Source organism: Bufo bufo, chromosome 2, assembly GCF_905171765.1.
Source record: "Bufo bufo chromosome 2, aBufBuf1.1, whole genome shotgun sequence".
Taxonomy (NCBI): Eukaryota; Metazoa; Chordata; class Amphibia; order Anura; family Bufonidae; genus Bufo; species Bufo bufo.
The window spans coordinates 800,464,305-800,488,625 of NC_053390.1; the positions used below are offsets into that span (position 1 = coordinate 800,464,305).

Here is a 24,321-nt window from a genome sequence, read left to right on the forward strand (position 1 = left end):
CGAAGGCAGAGGAGGAGCAAGAGGTCGCCAACGCAGCTGTGTCACGGCCAGCTCCTCTGAGGGCAGGGTTAGCATGGCAGAGATGTGGAAAAGTTTTGTCAACACGCCACAGCTAACTGCACGGAACGTGTTAGCAGGAGGCAACATTTCAATAACATGGTGGAACAGTACCTGTGCACACCCCTCCACCTACTGACTGATGGTTCGGCTCCATTCAACTTCTGGGTCTCCAAATTGTCCACGTGGCCAGAGCTAGCCTTTTATGCCTTGGAGGTGCTGGCCTGCCCGGCGACCAGAATTTTGTCTGAACGCGTATTCAGCACGGCAGGGGGCGTCATTACAGACAAACGCAGCCGCCTGTCTACAGCCAATGTGGACAAGCTGACGTTCATAAAAATGAACCAGGCATGGATCCCACAGGACCTGTCCATCCCTTGTGCAGATTAGACATTAACTACCTCCCCTTAACAATATATTATTGTACTCCAGGGCACTTCCTCATTCAATCCTATTTTTATTTTCATTTTACCATTATATTGCGGGGCAACCCAAAGTTGAATGAACCTCTCCTCTGTCTTTGTGCGGGGCCTAAATGTGTGACAGTGGCCTGTTCCAGTGGTGGGTGACGTGAAGCCTGATTCTCTGCTATGACATGAAGACTGATTCTGTGCTGACATGAAGCCAGATTCTCTGTTACGCGACCTCTCTCCTCTGCCTGGGTGCCTGGGCCTAAATATGTGACAGTGGCCTGTTCCAGTGGTGGGATACATGAAGCCTGATTCTCTGCTATGACATGAAGACTGATTCTGTGCTGACATGAAGCCAGATTCTCTGTTACGGGACCTCTCTCCTCTGTCTGGGTGCCGGGGCCTAAATATGTGACAGTGGCCTGTTCCAGTGGTGGGTGACGTGAAGCCTGATTCTCTGCTATGACATGAAGACTGATTCTCTGCTGACATGAAGCCTGAATCTCTGTTATGGGACCTCTCTCCTCTGCCTGGGTGCCTGGGCCTAAATATGTGACAGTGGCCTGTTCCAGTGGTGGGTGACGTGAAGCCTGATTCTCTGCTATGACATGAAGACTGATTCTGTGCTGACATGATGCCAGATTCTCTGTTATGGGACCTCTCTTCTCTGTCTGGGTGCCGGGGCCTAAATATGTGACAGTGGCCTGTTCCAGTGGTGGGTGACGTGAAGCCTGATTCTCTGCTATGACATGAAGACTGATTCTGTGCTGACATGAAGCCAGATTCTCTGTTATGGGACCTCTCTCCTCTGTCTGGGTGCCAGGGCCTAAATGTGTGACAGTGGCCTGTTCCAGTGGTGGGTGACGTGAAGCCTGATTCTCTGCTATGACATGAAGACTGATTCTGTGCTGACATGAAGCCAGATTCTCTGTTACGGGACCTCTCTCCTCTGTCTGGGTGCCTGGGCCTAAATATGTGACAGTGGCCTGTTCCAGTGGCGGGTGACGTGAAGCCTGATTCTCTGCTATGACATGAAGACTGATTCTCTGCTGACATGAAGCCTGAATCTCTGTTATGGGACCTCTCTCCTCTGCCTGGGTGCCTGGGCCTAAATATGTGACAGTGGCCTGTTCCAGTGGTGGGTGACGTGAAGCCTGATTTTCTGCTATGACATGAAGACTGATTCTCTGCTGACATGAAGCCTGAATCTCTGTTATGGGACCTCTCTCCTCTGCCTGGGTGCCTGGGCCTAAATATGTGACAGTGGCCTGTTCCAGTGGTGGGTGACGTGAAGCCTGATTCTCTGCTATGACATGAAGACTGATTCTGTGCTGACATGAAGCCAGATTCTCTGTTACGGGACCTCTCTTCTCTATCTGGGTGCCGGGGCCTAAATATGTGACAGTGGCCTGTTCCAGTGGTGGGTGACGTGAAGCCTGATTCTCTGCTATGACATGAAGACTGATTCTGTGCTGACATGAAGCCAGATTCTCTGTTATGGGACCTCTCTCCTCTGTCTGGGTGCCAGGGCCTAAATGTGTGACAGTGGCCTGTTCCAGTGGTGGGTGACGTGAAGCCTGATTCTCTGCTATGACATGAAGACTGATTCTGTGCTGACATGAAGCCAGATTCTCTGTTACGGGACCTCTCTCCTCTGTCTGGGTGCCTGGGCCTAAATATGTGACAGTGGCCTGTTCCAGTGGTGGGTGACGTGAAGCCTGATTCTCTGCTATGACATGAAGACTGATTCTCTGCTGACATGAAGCCTGAATCTCTGTTACGGGACCTCTCTCCTCTGCCTTGGTGCCTGGGCCTAAATATGTGACAGTGGCCTGTTCCAGTGGTGGGTGACGTGAAGCCTGATTCTCTGCTATGACATGAAGACTGATTCTCTGCTGACATGAAGCCTGAATCTCTGTTATGGGACCTCTCTCCTCTGCCTGGGTGCCTGGGCCTAAATATGTGACAGTGGCCTGTTCCAGTGGTGGGTGACGTGAAGCCTGATTCTCTGCTATGACATGAAGACTGATTCTGTGCTGACATGAAGCCAGATTCTCTGTTACGGGACCTCTCTCCTCTGTCTGGGTGCCTGGGCCTAAATATGTGACAGTGGCCTGTTCCAGTGGTGGGTGACGTGAAGCCTGATTCTCTGCTATGACATGAAGACTGATTCTCTGCTGACATGAAGCCTGAATCTCTGTTATGGGACCTCTCTCCTCTGCCTGGGTGCCTGGGCCTAAATATGTGACAGTGGCCTGTTCCAGTGGTGGGTGACGTGAAGCCTGATTCTCTGCTATGACATGCAGACTGATTCTCTGCTGACATGAAGCCAGATTCTCTGTTACGGGACCTCTCTCCTTTGCCTGGGTGCCTGGGCCTAAATATCTGACAATGGACTGTTCCAGTGTTGGGTGACGTAAAGCCTGATTCTCTGCTATGACATGCAGACTGATTCTCTGCTGACATGAAGCCAGATTCTCTGTTACGGGACCTCTCTCCTCTGCCTGGGTGCCGGGGCCTAAATATTTGACAATGGACTGTTACAGTGGTGGGTGACGTGAAGCCAGATTCTCTGCTATGGCATGAAGACTGATTCTCTGCTGATGTGAAGCCAGATTCTCTGCTACGGGACCTCTCTCCAATTGATATTGGTTTATTTTTATATATTTTATTTTTATTTTTATTCATTTCCCTATCCACATTTGTTTGCAGGGGATTTACCTACATGTTGCTGCCTTTTGCAGCCCTCTAGCTCTTTCCTGGGCTGTTTTACAGCCTTTCTAGTGCCGAAAAGTTCGGGTCCCCATTGACTTCAATGGGGTTCGGGTTCGGGACGAAGTTCGTGTCGGGTTCGGATCCCGAACCCGAACATTTCCGGGAAGTTCGGCCGAACTTCTCGAACCCGAACATCCAGGTGTTCGCTCAACTGTACTCCTAAACTAACCCTGGTTTGGATAATCTAAGGACATTGGGTTATACAATATAGTGGAAAGTGATGGACGAACATCTGCCGGGACGGTTCGCGAACGCGATCAAATGTTCGCAAACTGCAAGTTTGCAGTGGTTCCCATTCATTTTAATGGCAGGCTTACCTGAAAAATCTTCAACTCATATTTGCAGCCAAGAAATAATTACTAGAAGTGCACAAATAGTCCCACAACATGGACAGTGACATACCAGGTGTATTATTCGAATTTACGATCTCCATTCATGATTTTTTTCAATGTGAAATATCGGCAATATAATTTTCGCGTACGCACATGCGCAAATGAACTATACAGTACCCAAATGCACTATAAAGAAAGTATATTGATATATAACACCCCGCTTCAATCAGTTTTTTTGGGGGGTGACTGGTATATCACACCAGTAGAAATTATTTGTTCCAATAACGCTTGTCCCTCTATATACCTGCAGTATCGCAGCAGAACCGCACACAACTGCCGCACAATACAAATGCACTATAATATACTTTCTAACATAGAAAGTATATTACAACATTGTACAAGGAAGGCAATCCATTAGAATATACATAAAGATAAAACCTAACCTTTATTAATGTTACTATGAGGGTTCATTCACACGTCCGTAAGTGTTTAGCGGATCCGCAAAACACGGTCACCGGCAATGTGCATTCCGCAATTTGCGGATCGCACATCGCTGGCACTATAATAGAAAATGTATAATCTTCTCTGCAATTGCGGACAAGAATAGGACATGTTCTATTTTTTTGCAGAAACGGAAGCATGGATGCAGAAGTGCGGATCCGCAAATGCGGATGCAGACAGCACATTCCGGCCCCATTGAAAATGAATGGGTCTGCACCCGTTCCGCAAAATTGCGGACCCATTTTGCGGACGTGTGAATGGAAAAGATATCCCTCAAAATGAAAATAAATAAAATTATTATAGTTAAGTGAAAAGCATAGATGTGGTCGGCAATAACAGGTGCTCGGCGGCACTAAATCAGGTGCTCGGCGGCACCAAATCAGAAACCATATGTCCTACCACAATCCGGGGGGTTCCAGTGCACATCCATGAATCCCGCGGGAAAGCAAAAAAACATCTATCCCTGGGCTAGATGATGATGTGGTATTGAAGGACAGGGTGGACAAAGAACTGTCCCTGATATTGCCCTACAGGGGGGTGCTATTCTGGCCCTGATAGCCTAACCACAGACCACCCGCCCTGATAAGAGCGACCCCGTCCAGAACCTTACCCTATATAAAAATGGCCCTAGTAAGCCCCTAGCCCCTAGGCCCCTGAATTCCAGGTGATCACTATAAAGATCTATGTGTTTTTGACTCATTATAAAAGTATATTATAAGTATATCGCACCCCTCTGTGTATCACGCCTATCGATAGCACACCTATACCAGTCCTTAAAAGGACTTTTGTGGCCCTATTAGCTAGCGTTTGGTGTCCCTAACAGCCTGTCCCTGCTCCACACAGCAACCTCTCCCTACACTGGCAAAACACTGAATGTAAAATGGCAGCCAGATCAGGTTTATTTATAAGGTAGGGGGTATAGCCATGTGCTGAAACGTCTCAGTTGGCTCTCCTGTACCACCTGATGGATGTGTCATGGGTCAAAGTTCTTCACAATGTAAAATAATATAGCGGGCGCGAATATCTACATATGTTCGCATGTTCAGCGAATTGCGAACATGCAAAGTTTGCCGCGAAACGACCGCCGGTGAACCACAAGGCCATCTCTAATAGTGGATAAGCAGGCGTGTTGCAGCAGAGAATGGTCCAGGCTTAGGAGACTACCTGACTGAGTCAGTTATTGGTGAGCGGACAGACAGTTCAACATTGCACAATTAAATTAATCTGGCTCGAATAATTCCAACAACCTCCTTTTATTAGAGTGGTATCCAGGATTCACAAGTTTTAGTAAATGAGGGCCACCTGTGTTCGACCTAAACTTGTGTTATAGTATCTGATGGCCATGACCAAGAATATAGCTTTCTATAGATATTTGGGTGCATGTTATGCTTATTCAAAATCCTTTAAATGTTGTACAGATTTTAGGAGTCAATTTTCTGTGCAATTTATCAGTCTTTAAAACTTGTAGCTGTTTGCTCAGCTGAATCCGTTCTTCACTTATAACTGTCAATTTTCCATTTTTATCTTATTTTCTCTTTTCTTATTCATTTCGTTCTTTGGCTATCACTAAGTCGGTACATGATTGAGAGCATCTTGCCACTGTTTGATGCTATCGTTTCTCACTAAGAACCAACATTTGTATATTATTCTTTTTTCCTTCCTCAATCACTATCTCTATCTCTCCCTCTCTCCCTCCCTAAATCTCTCTCATTTACCATTTTCTACGCCTGTTTCAGGCATAAAAAAAGGTCTAAATGTAAGACAGCTAGGAAGCGGTCTTACATTTAGAACTGGTGGAGGATCCACCGCCAGCTATGGGGCTTTATTAGGGATGAGCGAACCCGAACTGCATAGTTAAGGTTTGTACTAAACTTTGCGAGTTTGGGTACCCGGACCCGAACCTGGACTTTCTCACTGAAGTCCGGGTTCGGTGTTCGGGTGATTTTATTATTTTCCATTATAACATGGTTATATCGGAAAATAATAGCATTCTTAAGACAGAATGCAAAACAATATGGCCATTTAGTGGCTTAAAAAAACAAAAAAAACTTCCCTCATCCACTTGATTGCGCTTCACTGAACAGGACTCATTCACTTGATCTTCACTGAACAGGACTTGCCAAAGTACCTGCGATGTGCGCGATGATGTCACAATAAATGTGCCCCGTAGTTTTTACAATGTTTAGGTTTAGTGACGAATGAAGCGACTTCTGATGCCACATCCGAAGTTGCTTTGGTAAAAAATTTGTTATAAGGCTGTATGGAGATCCTTCTCCATACAGAATTAGAATGTACTGCCTCTGCTGGTAAATGATTTTTACAGTGAGAAACCTTGGAACCAAATTCGGCTTCGGTTCCAAGGTACCACTCGGAACCCAAAGCCAAGTTCGGTTCCAAGTTTTGAAGTGTTTTTTTTTTTTTTACTGTAATAATCGATTTCCGAAGTTATTCAATGAAGTCTTGCGCGACTTTGTAAATAACCTACTTCGGCTCATCGGAGCCCATACATTCTAATACTATACAGAGACAAATTTCCATACAGTATTATTCCGAAGTTTTGAACAAAGCGACTTCAGATTAAGCATCCGTAGCTCACTTCGCTCAACTCTATTTAGGATATTACTTGATGTTCTAGGATCACTGTTAGTGATGAGCAAAGTTATCAAAACTTTGATTCAGCTTCTTCAACGAATTCCAGAAAGAAGTTCAGATGCCTCATTCATTGCTGATTGCGGCATCTAAGATGAACATTAAGATCTTTCAGGGGTAATTCCAGTGGGCGGGGGTGAGGAGAATACTCACCTTATCCACTTGATCGCGTAGAGGCCCACAGTCATCTTTATTATAGACACTGTTCGAAATCTCACGCAGTGACGTGATAATGTCATCATGCATGCCCCGCCGGAGTGCTGACGTCATAGGTCAGCGTGCGGAAGATTTCATGCAGGATCTTCAATCAACATGGCGCGGCGGCCTCTACACGATCAAGTGGATGTGAGTGTGATTTCACCCCCCCATTTCAGAGATTTGTTACCACGAAGCATGAGGAAATTCAGCTTCACTGAAACTCGGATCAAACTCCACATTCGCTCAACCCTAATCTCTGTAGATGCACTTAGAAGTACTGAGGGTGATTATTTGGAATTTGTTTCTGAGAAGGTTACTTTATTACTAATATTATCTACAGGTCTACCTTGTTCTATAAAACTTTTTAAAGAAATATATTATTTCTATCAATGTATTCAGAATTCCTATTATATTAATTCCATATTAATCTGGTATCCAGGGAAGAGGTTTTGACATCAGAGTCAGGTCAGAAATTATTAATCGAGAATGTTACTGGCAGAAGGTAAAGTCCAGCACCGGTGACTCATGTAACATTACAGGTAATTGGAAAGTAACCTCAGCTGGCTGTTCTGTGTTAGAGGTTACGAGTTTCCGAGCACTGGCTTAAAGGACAACAAAGTGAAAGGTAAAACTTAATGCAATGTGAAAAGCAATTTTTTGACATTCATTAAGATATCTGTTAAAGTTTCAAGGCTATGTCAGAACATGGAGAAAAATTTACCACGTAGATAAAATTGTCATGTACGTACCATACCTGGGTCAACAGAGATGCATCCATTAGCTTGTTAATCCCACAATCAGTTTACTTTTTACTTGTACCTTTAGTTTAGTTATAGTATTATAGAGGTTTTTCTGCAATGAGGCATATTTTCTAAAAGGGTTCCTCATAGTTCACTAACTGTAGCAAAACTGATGGGACACAAGTCACTTGTCCAGCAAACTATGTATCCACTACCAGACTTGCCACTAGCTCCCTGGTTTAACAAGAGTTGGCAAATTTTCCCTGTAGCAGAATTGATGGGGCACAAGTAATCTGTTCAGCAAACTGTGCACTCACTGGCAGACTTGACGCTAGCTACCAGGGTCAACAAGAGCTGGCAAACTCGACAGGTCGAGTAGTCATACTTATAACCAGGGTCAGAAACTGAGCAGTCAAATGACCGGGCCAAAATAGTATCCAACAGCAATAACAGAAAAATCAAGCCAGAATCAAGAGAGACTAAAGGTACAGAGATGCAAAGGCAGGAGAACAGTTACTAAGCAGTCTGAGTTCAAACATAAAAGCTAGCAAGGAGAAGACAGACAAATCCGGTAGACTATTCGGGTCAGATATTCACGAATACTCACAATGTGCTTAGGGAACTAGCAAACATACAGGAACCACGTAGTAGGTTCAATAAAAAAAAGAATTTAAGGATTTAAATAGAGCACAAAACTCACTGATTGACTTTCAAGCCAAACCTCCTTCTACTGCTCTCATCATGGGCTGCATGAGATCTACAATCAAGATGGTGGCGGTCAGCTCTTCATTATCAAGTAGTTGAGGTAAGTATGATTTTATTTTATTTATTTTATTTTTATTTTATACTTTGTTATTGCTGTCAGATGCAGCAATCAGCTATGAAAGTGGCATCTAAAGGGGTACAATGACGGGGGGCAGCGCGATCGGCGATCCATGTCATTGCGCACACTACTTACGAAGAAATGCATTACGTGACAAAGTAATTTGTCACAAAGCAAATTTTTTTGTCAAATTCAGTGAAGCAGTCAAATCAAATTTTTCAATACTGAGCTCATCACTATTTACAACCACAAAAGGGTTGTTATCTTGGGAGTAGCATTCCTCTGCACTTTTGCCCTTCCTATCCAATAGAGCGCCTTGATTAGGTGGTACATATAGGTGTGCTTGCTCCTCCTCCCATTGGTTGCTTGATGCACATGGAGGTGACTAGGAGCAGCACACCATATGTGCGGCGTCTGCGCTCCTGAACATAGAAGCCCAACGGCTTAGGTAGGTTAAGCGTAGGACCCGTCTGACCTGAGACCACCTTGGCGCTTGGTAGGCGGGCACAGATGTGTTTTGATCAAAATATATTGGCTAAGTGTCTCCGATTTTATCATATCAGAGTGAGGACTTTGTCCATATATAATGCTTGCATCTACTTTACTAAGTGCATTATTATCTTATTTCTGTGATTTTCTTCATTAATATGGCCAGGGACATCCGCACATTTATATATCAGTGATTTTTTTGTTCTGCTGTTACCCTTCACTTTCTTAGGCTCCATTCACACGTCCGCAAAATGGGTCCGCATCCGTTTCCGCAATTTTGCGGAACGGGTGCGGACCCATTCATTCTCTATGGATCCGTATTTGCGGTGCGCGGCCCCGATCTTTGGGTCCGCAGCTCCGCAAAAAGATAGAGCATGTCCTATTCTTCTCCGCAGCTTGCGGACAAGAATAGGCATTTCTATGGGGGTGCCGGGCTGGTGTGTTGCGGACCCGCAATTTGTGGGTCCGCAACACACCACGGACGTGTGAATGCAGCCTTAGGCCTCCTGCACACGTCCGTTTTTTTTTCCCGTTTACTGGCCGTTTTTTGCGTTCCGTATACGGTCCGTATACGGAACCATTCATTTCAATGGTTCCACAAAAAAAACGGAATGTACTCCGTATGCATTCCTTTTCCGTATTTCAGTTTTTCCGTTCCGTTCTAACATAGAATATGTCCTATTATTGCCCGCAAATCACGTTCCGTGGCTCCATTCAAGTCAATGGGTCTGCAAAAAAAAACGGAACACATACGGAAATGCATCCGTATGTCTTCCGTTTCCGTTCCGTTTTTTGCGGAACCATCTATTGAAAATGTTATGCCCAGCCCAATTTTATCTATGTAATTACTGTATACTGTATATGCCATACGGAAAAACGGAACGGAAAAACGGAACAGAAACGGAAACAAAAAAACGGAACAACGGATCCGTGAAAAACGGACCGCAAAACACTGAAAAAGCCATATGGTCGTGTGCAATAGGCCATACAGGAACAAATCTATGAAATTGTGAAATCTGCAAATCTGATGTTATAGAAATTTAACCTCCATTTTGCGTTAATTTATGTGCAACACCTAAAGGGTTGGAAAAAAAGGGTCTTGATTCAGTTTTGAATACATTGAGTTGTGCAGTTTCTATAAAAAGGTCCGTACAATCTTTTTTGCAAATTTTCTTGAAAATGTGAAAAAAATCCTTCTAAAATTTTAAGCTTGCTAACATGCTAAAAAATTTAAGTGACATTTACAAAACAATGGCAACATAAAGTAGACACGTGGAGAATGCTAATTAATAACTATTTTATAAGATATCACTTATAAACAGAGAAATTCTCATTTAGGAAATTGTGAATTTTTCCAAACGTTCTGTAAATTTTTGAAACTGACCTAAATTTACCACTAACATAAAGTACAATGTGTCACCAGAAAACAATCTCAGAATCGATTGTTATAAATAAACACATTCCAAAGTTATTAACACATAAAATGACATGTCAGATTAGGCTCAGTCTTTTAGTTGAAAACTGGCTGTGTCAAGGGTTAACAACATACATGCCCAAATACTGCCAAACATTACCTCAGAAGTGTACGTTGTAAAGCAAGGTACTGGCGCACGGACTGAATATGCAGAAAATGTATTAAGAGGCATACATGTGTCCGATCTTCCACCATTTGGGAAGTTTTTGCTAAGACTGGCCTATGAAACACTGGTCTTTAGTAAATGTCTATAGTCTGTTTGCCCAGTAGCATATACTTTATGACAATTTTACCATATAGAGAAGGTGATGTGAAAACGCCTGAAATAAAGCCAAGAGCTCCAGCATGCAACGTTTTTAAAAAGAAAGCAAAAAGACAAACAAAAGCTTCAGGAGCAAAAAATAAAAAAGTGACCTGCATTTTAGATTTCCCATAGACCTACAGCTAATATTAGCAGCTGCTGTTTTTGCAGCAAAAAATCTAAGCGCAGAAGAACACCACTAAAAAAGCAAAAGGTCCGAAAAATTCCACCAAAAGAACATGGCCCATTTTTCTAGCTGTTTTTAATTTCAGCTTACGACCTAAATTCTCTTTACAAAGCTTCTACACGACTTAGGGTACTTTCACACTTGCGTTGTGAGGTTCCCTTGCCCGGAACTGCCTGCCGGATACTGAAATCCGTGCGCAAACGGATAGCATTTGTAGCCGGATCCATCTCACAAATGCATTGCAATACAGGATCCGTCTCACTGGTGTCATCCGGAAAAACGGATCCAGTATTTATTTTTTTCACATGCGCAGACCGCATGCTGCGGTATTTTCTACGGCCAAATAACATAAGAGTGACTGAACTGAAGACATCCTGATGCATACTGAATGGATTGCTCTCCATTCAGAATGCACTAGGATAAAAGTAAAGCGTTTTTTTCTGGTATTGAGCCCCTAGGACGGAACTCGATACCGGAAATGAATAACACTAGTGTGAAAGTACCCTTAATCAAATGTACAATTTGCTATTATTCAGGGGCACAGGATAGGCTGTACTAGGCGCTATCTATGAACGGTGGTGGATCTCAATGCTCAATTCTGTTTTGATTCCTAATTATTTACCCATCATATGTGTGCTATAAAATAAACTTGTAAGCCGCCCTGCAGCGAGGAAATTACATCTGACAAGAAAACAATGCAGTTTTAAATCCACTGTGATTCTCGAGTATAAGATGTTCTTCCCAGGAGACTTTAGACTGTGTGATAGTAAGCAGTAGGAGGGGAGCAGAAGGCAGGAGCTCGACTTTGAGAAACCCGTGCAAGGTAAGGGCAAAAAACACAAGCTCCTGACAAACCTTACTGCAGCGAGGCTAATATCAGAAAGAAGCTCCCCAGGCATATATAAAAATTCTAATTTAGTGGAATCAATTTCAATCTATCCCCTCTCAAATAACACCTAATTAACCCATATGCAATGGTATTTTGGACTCATAGAATAAATGGCAGCTTAGGCTAGTTTCTCAGGAGAGTTATAGCTCTCCATCAGGCTGTTCCAGCAGAGAATGTCCTGCCTGACCACTCTAGATCCGCTTGCAAGTAGCATTTTTTTGTCCAGCTTAATCCCCAGATAATTGCCAGGTAGCAGCCAGATGTCCACATGCGGGAACACCCAGCTATGCCGGATCCAGAGATCTCCGGCAGGCTGTTTTCTGCTAGAACAGCCTACCAGAGAGCTCTAACACAGATGATAAAGAGGCACAGAAGCTAGAATAGGACCAGGATCTAAGTGGCCCATATACTGTATGTGTTCATGGGTGAGGATTGCATGGGATAAATTCCAGGGTAAGAGGCATGGAACCAGTAGCTAAGTGGGATATGTGTACTCAGGAGTGAAGAGTACATGAGAAAAATGCCAGGGTAGGAGGCACAGAAGATAGATTGGGACCAGTAGCCAAGAGGCCTATGTGTACTCGGAGGCAGGGGCGTAGCTAGAAATGCATGGGCCCCATAGCAAAAATAATTTTATGGGCCCCCCCCCAGTGCCATCCACAGATCCCCCTCCCCTAAATAGTGCCATCCACAGATCCCCCTCCCCTAAACAGTGCCATCCACATATCCCTCTCTCCTAAACAGTGCCATCCACAGATCCCCCTCCCCTAAACAGTGCCATCCACAGATCCCCCTCCCCTAAACAGTGCCATCCACAGATCCCCCTCCCCTAAACAGTGCCATCCACAGATCCACTCCCCTAAATAGTGCCATCCATAGATCCCCCTCCCCTAAACAGTGCCATCCACAGATTCCCCTCCCCTAAACAGTGCCATCCACAGATCCCCCTCCCCTAAACAGTGTCATCCACAGATCCCCCTCCCCTAAACAGTGTCATCCACAGATCCCCCTCCCCTAAATAGTGCCATCCACAGATCCCCCTCCCCTAAACAGTGCCATCCACAGATCCCCCTCCCCTAAATAGTGCCATCCACAGATCCCCCTCCCCTAAATAGTGCCATCCACAGATCCCCCTCCCCTAAACAGTGTCATCCACAGATCCCCCTCCCCTAAACAGTGCCATCCACAGATCCCTCTCCCCTAAACAGTGCCATCCACAGATCCCCCTCCCCTAAACAGTGCCATCCACAGATCCCCCTCCCCTAAACAGTGCCATCCACAGATCCCTTCCCCTAAACAGTGCCATCCACAGATCCCCCTCCCCTAAATAGTGCCATCCACAGATCCCCCTCCCCTAAACAGTGTCATCCACAGATCCCCCTCCCCTAAATAGTGCCATCCACAGATCCCCCTCCCCTAAATAGTGCCATCCACAGATCCCCCTCCCCTAAATAGTGCCATCCACAGATCCCCCTCCCCTAAATAGTGCCATCCACAGATCCCCCTCCCCTAAACAGTGCCATCCACAGATCCCCCTCCCCTAAATAGTGCCATCCACAGATCCCCCTCCTCTAAATAGTGCCATCCACAGATCCCCCTCCCCTAAACAGTGCCATTCACAGATCCCCCTCCCCTAAATAGTGCCATACACAGATCACCCCTCCCCTAAATAGTGCCTTCCACAGATCCCCCCTCCCCTAAACAGTGCCATCCACAGATCCCCCTCCCCTAAATAGTGCCATACACAGATCCCCCCTCCCCTTAATAGTGCCATCCACAGATCCCCCTCCCCGACGCTCACAGGAGCACATTTATACAGCAGGCGGTACAGCAGGCAGTGCGGGGGGCGGCGCTCACTCACTGACGTCACACGCCTGCTCCTCCCACTAGGCGGCGCAGGCGCGTGACGTCAGTGAGTGAGCGCCGCCCGCCCGCACTGCCTGCTGTAGCGTTACCGGAGCTAAGGTATCCAATGCAAGTAAAGAGATCAGCATTCAGCACTGTCAATGATTAAAGTTAATGATTAGTTTATAAATGTGCTCCTGTGAGCGGCGTGGCCCTGTATATTCTAACCCCCAGGCAAGCGTCCCTTTCACCATGGGAACGCCTGGGGGTTAGAATATGATCGGATCTTCAGTGGCCTGGCTGGAGCCTCCCCAGCCTCTGTGTCGGCCCGGCCCTGCATGTCCTGACTCCTCCCCAGCCAAGCCTGAGCCGCGGACCGCCCGCGCCCCGCCCACTACACTAGTGTAGTGGGCGGGCGGTCCGCGGCTCGGGCCTGGCTGCTGTTTGTAGTGTGTGTAAAAAAATAAAAATAAAAAATCAACAGAAGGCGGCCCGGACGGGCCCCCAGTGGCATAGGGCCCCATAGCCACTGCTATGGTTGCTATGGCGATCCCTACGCCACTGCTCGGAGGTGAGGATTTCATGGGTTCAATGCCAAGGTAGGAGGCACAGAAGCTAGAAATGTACCAGTAGCTAAGTGACCCACGTGTACCCAGGGTAAGGGTACTTTCACACTTACTTTTCCGGTAATTAGTTCCGTCCTACGGGCTCAATACCGGGAAAAAACTGATCAGTTTTATCCTAATGCATTCTGAATGGAAAGCAATCCGTTCAGTATGCATTAGGATGTCTTCAGTCACTGTGTGGTTTTTGGACGGAGAAAATACCGCAACATGCTGCAGTATTTTCTCCGTCCAAAATTCCGGAACATTTGCCGGAATGCAGGATCTGGCATTATTTTCTATTGAAATGCATTAATGCTGGATCCAGCCCCAAGTGTTCCGGAAAAACGGATCCGGTTTTGCAGTCTGCCCATGCGCAGACCTTTAATAATGTGAAAAAGATAAATACCGGATCCGTTTTTCCGGATGACAACCGGAGAGACGGATCCGGTATTGCAATGCATTTGTGAGACGGATCCGCATCCGGATCCGTCTACAAATGGTATCCATTTGCATACAGATTGCCGAATACGGCAGGCAGTTCCCGCGACGGAACTGCCTGCCGGAATCCAACAACGCAAGTGTGAAAGCACCCGAAGGATTATGTAGAATAAATGCCAGTGAAGGAGGCAAAAAAGAATGGGACCTGTAGCTAAGTGGCTTATAGGTACTCATAAATGAGGATGACATGGGAAAAATGCTGTAGGAGGCTCGGAAGCTACAGTAGATTGAGACCAATAGCTTAGTGGCCCATATGTCCCCAAGGTAAGGATTAAATAGGCTATATGCCATGGTAGGAGACACAGAAGATAGAATGGGACCATCACCTACAGAAATGAGTTATAAATGACAGCTGACATAGCTCCATCCAGGCTATTTAACCACTTAGATTTGATGGAGAATAACAACCTTGTAAATAAAAGGGATAAGGGGGCTTCCTGTGTCACCACATGAACATCTCGGTGGGATTTCATGAGGCTGATAGGTTTTCTTATAAAAATACTTAGAGCTACCAGTTCCTATTAGGCTCAAAGAAATCACCATCAAAATTCCCTTTGTAGGACAAAAACATAGACATTGCACTCCCCCAATTTCTATGCATTCTCTTCACCCCTAAAAACATAAATCCGTTTGTTAATGTACATATATTATATACCTTAAAATCATAACACTGAAAATGCACCACATCAGGATTTAATGAGTTAAAAACAGAACAATGTTCTACATCATTAAGGGGTTAATGCAGATAACAGAGAAATCTTGAAGAGTAGAGAAGATCAAGATGAAGATCAAAATGATCATCGTTTGCACCTAAAGGTGGTCATGGTGGAATAGGGGCTCTGCACCAGCTGCCATGGGAACGTATAGGCGAGTATCCAAACTAAGGAGCATCACTGTGTATGGGGGCACTCATACTGTGTGTGGAATACTTATGGGGTCTCATACTATGTGAGAGGAAACTTATGGGGACCTCATACTGTGTGAGAGGACACTTATGGGGACTCATACTATGTGAGAGGACACTTAAGGGGGCCTCATGTTGTGTGGGTGGGCACTTATGGGGGCATAATACTGTGTGTGGGGAGGGCACTTATTGGAGTCTCATACTGTGTTTATGAACTTATGGAGGCCTCATACTGTGTGTGGGGAACTTAAGGGAGCTTCACTCTGTATGGGGCACTTAAAAGGTCCCAATACTGTATGAAGACATTTATGGGATCATCATACTATGAAAGGGGGCCTCAGTCTGTGTGGGGGACACTTATAGGAACTTTTTACTGTGAAGGGAGCATTCTATTATATGGGGGAACATAGGGGGCATCATACTGTGGGGGGGACATTGTAACTAAGGGGTCATTCTTACTATGTGTGGGGGCATGAATAGGACTGGGTAGGATTGAGAGTGTATAGATAGGAGTTGGGCGAGGTTATGTGCTCCACTGATATTATCCCTCCTTGGGCTCTTCAAGAGCTGAAGGGAGTTATAGTTAACCATTATTGTAGTCATTTTTAACCCCGGACTACCCTATGCATCAGTGTTCTATGGAGCTGTGGAGGAGTTCTATCCAGAGCCTCATCTACTTATAACAATTCTGCTTCTTCTCCATTAAGAATAATAGCAATAAATCAATGATGTCAGCAATATCATATCTAGCATAGCTTGTATCCCTATCCCGAAACAATATCAGACACAAGACTGAAAGCCGCCATGCCACTGGCTGTCAGTTACCGCCTTATCATATCAGTTATGGAGAGCTGGCACAGAATTACCAAGATCATCTTTAATTAAAGACCTGTCTGTCCAAAATGGAAATTGTGTCAAAGCGAATGTCACAAAATCTCAGCATCTCTGACGGTAAACGTGATCCATTCATTATCTCGAGTCACTGTGCAAGCCATTCCCAGTCCTGGGAAGACATCAGTACACAGCACCAGTTATTTACTTGCACTGTCAACTAGTCTTCCATGGGTGAAGTGCTCCTGGGACACACACACTCATACACGTCAGGTAATTAGCAGGTTTGGTCGTCATTAATATATTGTGTATGGTGAACTTTAAATTAGCTTTCTGGCATTACTATGCTTTTAACAGATTATTATTTTTTTTAATACTGCTGATATAGTTCCCGCTGATATCTTCCCCATGCTATTTATTTTTCAGTTTGGACTCTCCTGACCAGTTTTCACTATATAACCAATCCCTCTGGTTGTTTCCATCCTGTATGTAGCACTTCCTGTTCCTGTATCCAACCAAGCCCATGATGCATTTGTCCTTCCTCTGCCATGGCTCCGCCTCTAACATCACCAAGCTAGTTTATAGCTTCTCCCAACCAGCTAGTTACATAAACCCTCCCTTATCACTGCCCCTGTTGCTGCTTTGGCACACCCATGGACATAACTTCACAGGAAATAATAAAGAGCAGTGATGAGCGGAAGGGGCAATATTCGAATTTGCGAAATTTTGTGAATATTTGGGAGAAAAATTGTCATATATTCGAGAATTTGTGATACCCAGTCATTATTTTCTTGATTGCGAAAATCGGCAATCGGAAAATTCACAATAAAAATTAGCGATACGAAAATTTGCGATCAACACTACTCCTAAATTCAAAGATATTGCAGCCTTCTCATTGGCCCACAAGCAAGAAGCAGGGAGGGATCATGGGTTCAGATGAAAAAAAATCTAGAATATTCGAGATTACGAAGATATAGCACTATATTCTAGATATACAGTGCTAATATTCGCGATAAAAATTAGCAATTAGAATATTCATGATCAACACTAATAAAGCGCTGCATGGACATGGTCATGTGACCACAACCCAGGAAAAGATTCAGCAAAGCTTGCATTTAGTGTTGAGCAAAGTTATGGAAAATTTGATTCGGCTGCTTCAACAAATTTCACACAGAAATTTACTTTGTGATAAATTACGTTGTCATGAAGCGCATTTCTATGTAATAGGCAGGTGCAATGATGGGGAACGGCGATTGCGCCATGCCCCATCATGGAACCCCTCAGATGCTGCGTTCAACGCTGATCGCAGCATCTGAGAATAATAGTGAGGGCTTTCAGGGGATAAAAGGAGTACACCACGATGCAACACTTCATCGGGGCCACTCCCATCCTCTGCACCGGCTCCTCAGGGGCTCACTGCAGATCCAACTTGAAATTCCTGGACCCCAATGCAAAGGTAATACTAGAACCCCCTTTACAGTACAGATGTCCTCCTAAGTGGGGGACATTATGGGGGAAAATTTATGCTCAGTGGTTTTGGTGTCAGTTTTAAGTCTGCTTTTGCTTTATGAGGTTGTGTCAAATTTACTTAATGATGCCCAGAAATTATATCTGGCCCTAATGCAGTGAGGTGAACAACTATGTCTCCAACACTACACTAGGGGGTGGCTGGTTGTAGAGATTAAACTTTTTTGCAACTTTTTAAAATATTGAATATCATAAATGAGACTAAGTTTTTTTTATCTAAAATCCTGACTTTTCACTCACACAAGGTTTGCCAAATGTCTCAAAATTTAAGCAAATGTCGGAAAAATACTTATGACACAAAACTGGTGTAGCAGACTTGATAAACGTTCCCCTATGACTTATTCCTTGCACGAAATATGAATGTAGAAGAGGAAGTTGAGTTATGCCAGGCTAATGCTGTACAGGAATTTTTCTTATAGCTGGAACACAGAGAATATTATATATTTCATGCGGCATCACAGAGCTCTGCTACAAGGGGAATTGGCAAATGAGTACCTGGCCGGGGAGCAGACAAAACAATGATGGGACGCACTCATAAAACAGAGTCCAACAGCAGAGACACAATGTTGGCAAGGAGCTGCAGAGCCTCAGAGCTTAGTCATGAATATAGCAATAAAAGCCTCATTTTTATACCGCCATGACAATGGAGAGCTGATTGCAAGCATCAAAAATCCCCCGAGAAGCATCCAGTGACAAATCACAACAAACCACAAGAACTACTATCTGGAGCCGAGAGATGAAGAAATGGATAGGCTTAAAAGTCACAGAGAAAGAGGAGATGGAATGAAAGCCTCAGTTCAGAATGACATTCCACCGTTGATCTGTTTACCAGTGATATACCTGCTGAATTTCCTCGCACAAACAGCTAAAAGCAGCCTGGTAACTGTATCACTGCAATAATTCAAAATGTTCAAAAAGCTAAAAAAGTCTACAAAGTATTTATCCATGAAGATGATCTCAGCTTAACAATTTCCCTGAGCTCAGCCAGGGCTTTGAGAAAAGCACTTAAAGAGGTATTCCGGTCGTTAGAAGTTACCCCCTATCCTCAGTAGGTAGGACCTCCCCGATCACGAGAACTGGGGCCCCACACTCCCTGCAGGCCCCCCTGAAATGAATGGGGTGGCCGCTCCATTCATGTCTATAGGTATTCTGAAGATAGTGGAACGCTGTCCTCTGCTATCTCCAGAACTCCCATAGAAATTGATGGAGCGGCCATCCAGTTAATTTCAGGGGGGCTGCAGGTAGTGTGGGGCCTCAGTTCTTGTGATCAGTGAGGTCCTACCTACTAAGGATAGGGGGTAACTTATAACAACCGGTTTCTTTCAAGGAGGGCTGAAGGGTTTACCGGATAACTTAAAACAACTGAAATACCCCTTTAACTGTTCACCCTGAGCACAGTTTGGGCAGAAGGGGAAAGGGGTGGGGGCTGGTCATGTCTCTGGATTGGCACAATATCAGCAGGAGATACAGTCCTGATCAAAAGTTTAAGACCACTTGAAAAATGGCAAAAAATCATATTTTACATTGTTGGATCTTAACCCCTTAAGGACATAGGACGTACCGGTACGCCCTATTTCCCGAGTCCTTAAGGACACAGGACGTACCGGTAAGTCCTGAGTTAAAATCAGGATTACGGCGCCGCGGGGGTTATAAGATACGGCCGGTCATCGATCACTTTGGGGCCAAATTCATGGAGGCCTACGTACCTGGAAGGGAGGTCGCGGTTGATGAGTCTCTCGTTGCGTTCAAGGGGAGACTCAGTTTCCGCCAATATATTCCCACAAAGCGGGCGAGGTATGGCGTGAAGCTATACAAAATTTGTGAGAGTACCTCAGGGTACACTTACAAATTTTGTGTGTACGAGGGGCGAGATTCCCGTATTCAACCCCCAGAATGTCCCCCCACTCTGGGTGTTAGTGGGAAACTCGTGTGGGACCTTATGTACCCACTGCTGGATAACGGTTACCACTTGTACGTGGATAACTTTTATACCATTATCCCCTTGTTCAGGGCCCTTGCCGCTAGATCCACGTTCGCTTGTGGGACCGTGCGGAAAAATCAACGCGGCCTCCCTGCCTACCCCCTCCAGGTACCTATCCCCAGGGGTGAGACCTGTGCCTTTACCAGTGGAAACCTGTTGCTGGTCAGGTATAAGGACAAGAGGGATGTCCTTATGCTGTCCACAATCCACGGTAACAGCACCACCCCAGTCCCTGTGCGAGGTACCGCTGCAACGGTCCTCAAGCCCGATTGTATCGTCGACTACAATCGGTATATGGGAGGAGTTGATCTCTCTGATCAAGTCCTCACGCCATATAACGCCATGCGCAAAACCTGGGCATGGTACAAAAAAGTTGCGGTCTACTTGGTGCAGGTTGCCATGTACAACTCTTTTGCACTATCCCAAAGCGCTGGCAGCACAGGGACATTCCTCCAATTCTATGAGGCAGTCCTCAAGGACCTGATCTTTTCGGACCGGGAAAGAGCAGGCCGGAGTACCTCGGGAACTGGAGGCGCCCGGATCGTCCCTGGCCAACACTTTTCAGGTGTGGTCCCCCATACTGGAAAGAATGGACGAACCCCAAAAAAAAGTGCAGAGTGTGTCACAAGAGGGGGATACGGAAGGACACCACCACTCAGTGTGACACATGCCCCGATCATCCGGGCCTCTGCGTTATCGATTGCTTCAGGGAGTACCACACTTCCATGGAGTACAAAATTTTTATAATCCCCAACAGTCCACTAGAGAACATAAAAAACTATGGCTCTCAGACTTTGGAGACACGAAAAACAATTTTTCTTTCCCCAAAAAATATTAGTTTTTGTGCAGGCATCCTCAAACTGCGGCCCTCCAGATGTTGTAAAACTATAACTCCCAGCATGCCCAGACAACCTACAGCCATCAGCAGGGCATGGTGGGAATTGTAGTTTTACAACATCTGGAGGGCCGCAGTTTTAGGATGCCTGCTTAGTGTCTCCAAAGTCTGAGAGCCATACATATTGGGCATCGTCGCGTGCGTAAAAGTCGTCGCTATAAAAATAACTTTTGACCAAACGCCTCGGATGAACAGTGTTAAAAATATAAAATAAAAACTGTGCCAAAACACCCATTTTTGGGCAAAATTTCAATTTAAATCCATTTTGCCGGTAATAAAGCAAGGGTTAAAAGCCAAACAAAACTAAATATTTATTGCCCCGATTCTGTAGTTTGCAGAAACACCCCATATGTGGTCGTAAATGGCTATATAGCCGCACGGCAGGGCATAGAACGAAGGGAACTCCATATGGTTTCTAAAAGGCAGATTTTGATGGACAGTTTTTTTTTTTACACCATGTCCCATTAGAAGCCCCCCCTGATGTAGCCTAGACTAGAAACTCCAAAAAAGTGACCCCATCTAAGAAACTACACCCCTCAAGGTATTCAAAAGTTACTTTACAAACTATGTTAACCCTTTAGGTGTTCCACAAAACTAAATAGCGAATGTAGAAACAATTTTTTGTTACATTGCCTCAAAAAGAGTAATATAGAGCAACCAAAAATCAAATTTACCCCTAAAATAGTCCCAAAACAACAACCACCTTATCCCGTAGTTTCCTAGATGGGTTCACTTTTATGGAGTTTCTACTCTAGGGGTGCATCAGGGGGCTTGAAAGGGTACATGGAGTAAATAAACCAGTCCAGCAAAATCTGCCTTCCAAAAACCATATGACGTTCCCCTTCTTCTATGTCCTGCCATTTAGCCAAATAGTAGTTTACGACCACATATGGGGTGTTTCTGCAAATTACAGAATCAGGGCAACCCATTTTGAGTTTTGTTTGGCTGTTAACCCATTTTTTCCAGTAATAAAGTAAGGGTTAAAATTGAAAATTTTCCAAAAAATTGAAATTTCTAAATTGTTTCTCCATCTGCTATTAACTCTTGTGGAACACCTAAAGGGTTAACAAAGTTTGTAAACCCAGTTTTGAATACCTTGAGGGGTGTACTTTCTTAGATGGAGTCACTTTTTTGAAATTTCTATTCTAGGGGTGCAACAGGGGGCTTCAAATGTGACATGGTATAAACAAAACCAGTCCTGCAAAATCTGCCTTCCAAAACCCATATGGCGTTCCCCTCCTTCTATGTGCTCCCGTTCGGCCAAACAGTAGTTTACAACCACATATGGGGTGTTTCTGCAAACTACAGAATCAGGGCAACCCATTTTGAGTGTTGTTTGGCAGTTAACCCTTGTTTTACTCCTGGAAAAAATTGATTATATTGGAAAATTTTCCAAAAAATAGAAATTTCGAAATTGTTTCTCCATCTGCCATTAACTCTTGTGGAACACCTAAAGGGTTAACAAAGTTTGTAAACCCAGTTTTGAATACCTTGAGGGGTGTACTTTCTTAGATGGAGTCGCTTTTTTGAAATTTCTATTCTAGGGGTACAACAGGGGGCTTCAAATTGGACATGGTATAAACAAAACCAGTCCTGCAAAATCTGCCTTCCAAAACCCATATGGTGTTCCCCTCCTTCTATGTGCTCCCGTTCGGCCAAACAGTAGTTTACGACCACATATGGAGTGTTTCTGCAAACTACAGAATCAGGGCAACCCATTTTGAGTGTTGTTTGGCAGTTAACCCTTGTTTTACTCCTGTAAAAAATTTATTATATTGGAAAATTTTCCAAAAAATAGAAATTTCGAAATTGTTTCTCAATCTGCCATTAACTCTTGTGGAAGACCTAAAGGGTTAATAAAGTTTGAAAAACTGTTTTGAATACCTTGAGGGGTGTAGTTTCTATAATGGGGTCATTTTTGGGAGGTTTCTATTATCTATGCCTCACAATATGACTTCAAACCTTAGCTGGTCCATAAAAAGTGGGATTTTGAAGATTTCTGAAAAATTTCAAAATTTGCTTCTAAACTTATAAGCCTTGTAACATCCCCAAATAATAAAATATCATTCCCAAAATGCTACAAACATGAAGTAGACATATGGGGAATGTAAAGTCATCACAATTTTTGGGGGTATTACTATGTATTACAGAAGTAGAGAAACTGAAACTTTGAAATTTGCTAATTTTTCAAAATGTTTTGTCAAAATTGTATTTTTTATGCAAAAAAAATTAACTTTTTTGACCCAATTTTAGCAGTGTCATGAAGTACAATATGTGACGAAAAAACAATCTCAGAAAGGCCTGGGTAAGTCAAAGCGTTTTAAAGTTATCAGCACTTAAAGTGACACTGGTCAGATTTGCAAAAAATGGCCTGGTCCTTAAGGTGAAATAGGGCTGTGTCCTTAAGGGGTTAACAAGATTCCAAGTAGAGCTTCAACATGCAACAAGAAGAAATGGGAGTGAGACAAAACATTTTTTGAGCATTCAATTCAATGAAAACAATGAATAAACTGAAACAGGCTGTTTTTCAGCTGATCAAAAGTTTAGGACCACACCTCCAAAAAAAAACTAAACCCCCCCAAAACAGAAATCCAACTTCCAAACATAAACTCAGTAATGAGTAGCTCCGCTGTTATTGTTGATCACTTCAAAAATTCTTTTCTGCATGCTTAATGCAAGCATTTCCATGAGGTGAGTGGGAAAATTTCTCCAAGTGGTGAAGACGGACGCACAAAGGCCATCTACTGTCTTTAACTGTTGTCCAATTTTGTAGACTTCCCTTGCCATCCATCCCCAAAGGTTCTCAATTGCATTTAGATCAGGGGAACAAAAAGTGGGCCAAAAGAGTGATGTTATTCTCCTGGAAGAAGTCCCTTGTCCTGCGGGCATTGTGTACAGGAACAAATGTCTAAAATCTGTTTTAACTTTCACTTTCAACTGCACTCACTTTCATGCCGATTTCTAATGTGATATCTTCCAAAGTAGTAAGGATAATGCTGTGATTCTGGTATTGTTTGAACACTTGGAATGTCAGCTTTTAAACAAGACACATCCCATATCTACAGTACCTATCCAAAGATATGAGCAGATAAAACTGCCCCCCTCTTCCCCTTCAGTCTGGAGGACAAGGTGGGGAGAGGGGGCACAATGGGGAGACTTACAGGCTGCAGAAGTAAGGAAAAAAATTAATAATATATAGAAATGTGTCATTTATCATAACTTTAGGATTTTGGGACCCCGGACCCGAACCCGAACATTTTCGTAAAAGTTTGGGTTTGGTGTTCGCCGCTTTCTTGGCGCTTTTTGAAAGGCTGCACAGCATCCAATCAACAAGAGTCATACTACTTGCTCCAAGAGGCCATCACAGCCATGCCTACTAATGGCATGGCAGTAATTGGCCAGAGCAGCAT

The 24,321-nt window shown here is 44.2% G+C and overlaps 1 protein-coding gene across 6 annotated transcripts in view; it reads right to left on the reverse strand.

The window, feature by feature from the left end:
• The window catches only part of CTNNA2 (catenin alpha 2), a 2,102,590-nt gene that overhangs the window by 735,942 nt on the left and 1,342,327 nt on the right, over window positions 1-24,321 (reverse strand). Inside the window, exon 8 of one of the 6 annotated variants that reach the window (XM_040419292.1) lies at window positions 6,153-6,169. The exons of the other annotated variants lie outside the window; for them this stretch is intronic. Within the exon in view, the coding sequence (XP_040275226.1) occupies window positions 6,153-6,169 (17 nt within the window). The remainder of the gene's footprint in view (window positions 1-6,152; window positions 6,170-24,321) is intronic. 6 annotated transcript variants of the gene reach the window in all.